Source organism: Perkinsus marinus (assembly GCF_000006405.1).
Source record: "Perkinsus marinus ATCC 50983 genomic scaffold scf_1104296947342, whole genome shotgun sequence".
Taxonomy (NCBI): Eukaryota; Perkinsozoa; order Perkinsida; family Perkinsidae; genus Perkinsus; species Perkinsus marinus.
This window is the reverse complement of record NW_003210641.1, coordinates 577-5782: the sequence shown is the minus strand read 5'-3', so window position 1 is coordinate 5782 and position 5206 is coordinate 577. Positions and strand designations below refer to the sequence as shown.

Genomic DNA, 5206 nt, shown 5'->3' with positions numbered 1-5206 from the left:
TGATGAGGCAGCGTCACGGTACGTGCGCTCGCTCGCCATCGATCGTTTGGAGACGAGACGGCTGCTGCTGTCAGCCTCTCGCCGTCTCATTTTTATTCATTACTGTCATTAAGCCGTTGATCTTGTAGCCTTTACCATACGCTTTCTAATGAGCAATCTTGGATCGTCTACTACTGCTATCTATCAACGCACATCGGAAAGTCCTCCAGGCTTGAGTTCGGCTAGTTCCCAGGAAGCTGGGGTGACAGATATTAGAAAGCTGGCTACCCTGTTTGATGACGCCCCGGTTTATGCTAAAGTCCTGGTCGATCTGGATGCTGATCAACTTGATAAACCTACTGACGAGGCTTTCATCGATCAGGCAATAGAGGGCTTCGACATCCTCAAGGCTTCAGATGCCGGTGTTAGGGGAATCCTAACGAAGTGGACTAACTTCATACGAGATAAACTCAGAGCGTCCTCTGGGCCCGTGGCGTCCGGAGAGGACCCAACGGAAACGGCCGTGATCGTATTTAAAGAGCTCCTGTACAGCGCTTTGGTGGTAGAAGTACAGTCCGAGGTGGCGGTGCTGGTCTGCGCTTCCCTTGCTACGTCTGCGGTGAAGAAAGCCTTCCGCCTCCATCGGCTAGCCGAGCTTGGGTCGGCTCGGACGCTAGAAGATAAGGTCATTTCATTGTTTAAGCGACAGAGTTCTACGGTCGATGGGACCGAGTTTCTAGACGGAAAACAGCAAAGGCCGACATCCGAAGCACGTTCCGCCAAGTCGCCTAACAACCCGCACAAGCTACCCCTGCAAGTGTCTACCCCTTTCGATGGACCTACTCCCGCTTTGCCCTACACTATGTTCCGTAACGCGCTGAAGACAGCGGGCAAATTCTATAAGTTGAAAGATGATGACATGGTTGTTTACATTTTTAGAAACCTATCTCCTGGTCTTGGTCTGGACGTGATGAGCGACCTGGGCGAATCCGAGGCGAAGTTACCAAGTGTCTGGCTGTCGTTGGACGCTCGCTTCGGGTCTTTGGACACTCCATCAGGCATCGCAGCGCGATGGGAGCGTCTCTATATGAGGTCGAGCGAAAGCGTGACCGATTTCAGTGCTCGTCTGCGTAGAGAAGCCCACCTTTTCCACACAGTCACTGGGGTCAGTCTTACATTGGAGCTCATAGCCGCTCGTTTCCTCGTTGGTCTGCGGAAAGAGATACGCGCTAAGCTCGAGAGTACTTACAGTCATCGTTTGAATTCGCTAGCGCTCGAAGAACTCCGAGACGCTGCTGTCTACATCGAAAACAAGGACCGTCGAACTGCGATAGATTCAACCGGTACCTCAAAAGCGCATGTGAAGAAGTCGACCAGCGATGAGGCAACTCTAGTAACCTCAAGCAAGAGCAGCAAAGAGCCTTTGACATTCGGTTGTACCTATTGTCTCGAGCATCACATCAAGGGTGCTGAGAAGCATACTCAAGAGAACTGTTGGAAAGATCCCGCTAATGCTTCTATCGTTCCACCCTGGTATACAACCAGGATGAAGGGCAAGAACGAAGCGGACAAGTCGAATTCCGCGAAGGTCTTCTTGACTCCTTCTCCCGGTCTCTTCTATCTTAAGGGAACTTCGGGAACTATAAACTTACGTTTGCTGGTGGATACTGGTGCAGACTACACCCTAATGGCTCGGCAAACGGCCGAAAGATGTGGGGTCTCCAATGTGGAAGTTCTGGACTCTCCTATCCTTGTGGGATCAGTGAGCAGCGCAGAAGCGGTCAGGCTAAAGACACGCGGGCGGCTCAGGGTAACTGTTCCTGATAGAGATGGGGAGGTAACGGAACTCACTCTATTGGTCTACCTGGTGGATGGTGGTGCGCTGCACGAGCTCCTGCGTGGGGATGTCGTCCTGATGGGCATGAGCACACTCTCTCGGATGCGGGCGGACGTGCTCGTTGGAGAGCGAGCTCTGGTGTGCCGGGAACTAGCGACGACCTGGCCACTATTCACAGAAACAGACAACGAGCAACAGGCGCTACTTGGGCTCGCTGATGGAGCGTCGAGCGACGAAACTTGCGTCACCTACTCTCTTCCAGATGAGGCTACTATAAAGGAACGGTTGAGAGATTGGCAGTGGCCCCAAGTCTACGTTGAAATGAAGTCCACGGCGGTCCCGCCTGCCCGGCGAGATCCGTATCCCTGTAAGGACATCGAGAGGAAAGCCATGCGTCTGCTCGTGAGTCAACTCGAGAAGGATGATTTTATTGAGAACATCTCTCCTGAACGAGTGAGGAACGAAGATGTGTGGGTGGTGCCGGCCTTCATCGTGGAGAAACACTGTACCGAACCTCAACCTTCCATCGAGGAGCTCAGTGATATCAATGTACAGAAGCATTTTCGTTTGGTGGTGGATGAGAGACCAATCAATGAAGGATGTAGTCCGTTGCCCTCAACTTGGGAGGGATATCAGGTCTCCTTCACGCAATGTCTCGAATCCATAGGATCGAACTCCTGGTTCGCATCCTTGGATATTAAGAATGCTTACTTCTGTCTCCAATATCACCCATCGGTTCAACGGTACTTCGCTTTCAGCTATTTTGACGATGATAACAACGTGCACTACGCCTTACACAAGAGAATGATCATGGGATGGACTCACAGTGCGAGTTACTGGTGCTATGCCTTACGGCGCCTTTTAGACCTCGCCGTCCCTGAGATTCTCCCATATATGGTCACGTACATGGACGATTGCCTGATATGGCATCCCGAGCGGACTACATGTGAGGCCATGTTGAAGTTGGTGCTGTATGCGATCAGGAGGGCGGGGGCTGAGGCACCCCCTCATAAGGTGAAAGGACCTTGTAGGGAGTTGGAGTTCCTTGGAATGCGACTAGGACCTGACGGGTATGCTGTGGCTGACCATACGGTTGAAGAGCTACGGTCAGCGTTACGCGAGCGACCCACGACGTTGCGGGGCCTGAGGGTTAAGCTAGGACTCATGCAGTTCTGTAAGAGCCTCTGGTCGCCAGTAACGGGGGGAGCCCATTGTACGCTGACACATCTCACACAACCGCTTACGGCAATGATCGGTGACCTTACCTCGAAGGGTGCTCGTCGTAATGCGAAGCTCCCTTGGTCCGTTGAGCTTGATGAAGTCTGGAATACGATTGTGTGCTCTATGAGACCGCAAGTAATCGGGTTTCACGCCTCCTCCGAAGCTTCCGGCGACCTACAGTTTGTATTGTCGAGTGATGCCAGCCCGATAGCTGCTGCCGCGATCTTGTATGTTGGTAGCCGAACAACTCTCTTGCAGAGACTTGAAGCCGGTTTAGTGGTCGACTCTGAATGGCTTGGATCATGGGGTCGTATTGTTGGTATCTGGACGCATCGCTGGTCAAAAGCCGAGCGTCGGTACGATATTATCGACAAAGAGCTGTTCAGTCTCACCAAGGCACTATTACATTGGCGACCTCGAGTCCTGGAGTCGGTGTTACGCGTCCGAGGGCGAGCAGACTCAGCTGACACCAGAGGGATGGGCCGTGTTGCGGCATTCACCGACTCTACTGCAGCCCTGGGTCGCTTTGTGGCCCGTAACACATCCTCTTTGAAGCCTCAAGGTAGTCGTGATCGACGCTGGCTTGCCTGGTTGGTTGATTTGGCAGACTTTCCCGAGGTTGATCTCACAGTTAGACATCTGAAGGGAACGTGTAATCAACTGTCAGATATTCTCTCCAGATTGTTACCTGGTGGTTCTACAATGCTGGCAGAAGGAACCTCCAAGCCGTTAGCTCTGCTATCGTCGGTCCTGGTATCGACATTGGCCGACGGAAGTACGCCCGACCTGGCGGGCGCGCCGCAAGAACCTACCGGAAACGGCGATGATCAGCCTTCCGTGAACACGTTGGTGGCCGAGGCGACGACAGTCATCCTTACCCAGCAGAAGTGCGATGGTACTACGAAGGTCTATGGTACGCCTTTATCCGTTTGGTGGTCCCACTTCCTGGGTGAAGAAGAAGATGTACTATCAGCTCCCGCAGTAGCGGCGGTAGATATGGGCCTGGTCCGCTGGGGACCTGGGCTGTACGTCATTCGTGATGCCGCCGACGATGATGTGGTATGGTCCTTGGTCGTCCCAAGCGGGGCTGCTGGAGAGCTACCTAACCTACTGTCAACGAACTACCTTCCTGACTGGAGCATACGTGAATGGCTGACATTCGTCTTCCATGACATGTCATTCCATCAAGGAGTTGATAGTGCTTTGGTGGCTATTCTACAGCATTTCTGGTGGCCTGGTTGTGCTAAAATGATTCGTCAGTGGATTCAAAGCTGTGATCGATGCTTGGAAAACCGTAAGAACATCCGCTTGCATAGTATACCTTGTCTACGGATCCCTCGAGGACTGGTTAACCTTACAGACGGTGGCAAGCACGTAGCTGTCGATTTTGGCTATCCACGACAAAATTGGGTCCCTGCAAGTGACAATGTAAACATTGGCTTTATATGTATGGTGTGTCTCGCTACGGGATACACGGTTGTGGAGCCGGTCAGCAACATGAAAGGGATGACAGCGGTTCAGAGTGTGATGAAACTCTGGGTGCCTTTCTTCGGGATACCCCGAACTCTCACCGCGGACAACGCCATTACTACCAACGAGTTCTGTACTGAACTCTCCGCAGTGGGCATCCGAGTCTGCCGAATACCGAGCTTCTCTCCGTGGGCTAATGGAGTGGCAGAGAAGAGGATCGGTGTGATCAAAGACCGAATTCAGGGGATGCGTATTCCTTGGGACAATGCTCTCTCGTGGATACAGCTGTCGCTTAATTCCACTGCTAACGCTGTCGGCATCAGTCCCGCTGAGCTCATGTTTGGGTCAAGAATACGTAGTGTGGCCGATGCGGTCGTCGGAGCCGTATGTGAAGACTACGATGCCACCAACGACGACCCCTCGCAGTTAAATCGCTCAACTTCATTCTATGACGAGGTAGTGGCCTCCTTGACTCAATATGTGTGCAAGATGCGCCTCTCCATCATCAACAAACACTCCTCTGATGCAATCAGGCGGATGACGAGGTCTACCGGGCGCCTCCCCGTGGAGGGTGAACTTGTTGTCTGGCGTCGCCCAGATTGTCTACCTGTCGAAGGTCATGTTCGATTGGTTCATGGGCCAAGCTTACCAGATGGGCCCTTTTCTTATCTCAATTCGCAAGCTGGACAGGTCGTCATG

At 52.7% G+C, this 5206-nt stretch overlaps 1 protein-coding gene across 1 annotated transcript; it reads left to right on the top strand.

Moving 5' to 3' along the window:
- Positions 1 to 148: 148 nt before the first annotated feature.
- Pmar_PMAR012320 (gag/pol/env polyprotein, putative) lies at positions 149 to 4963 on the top strand (the record flags this gene model as incomplete). Its single annotated transcript, XM_002779440.1, has 1 exon — positions 149 to 4963. A coding segment is annotated over one exon (4815 nt), but the record flags the coding sequence as incomplete, so codon positions are not given.
- Positions 4964 to 5206: the final 243 nt, after the last annotated feature.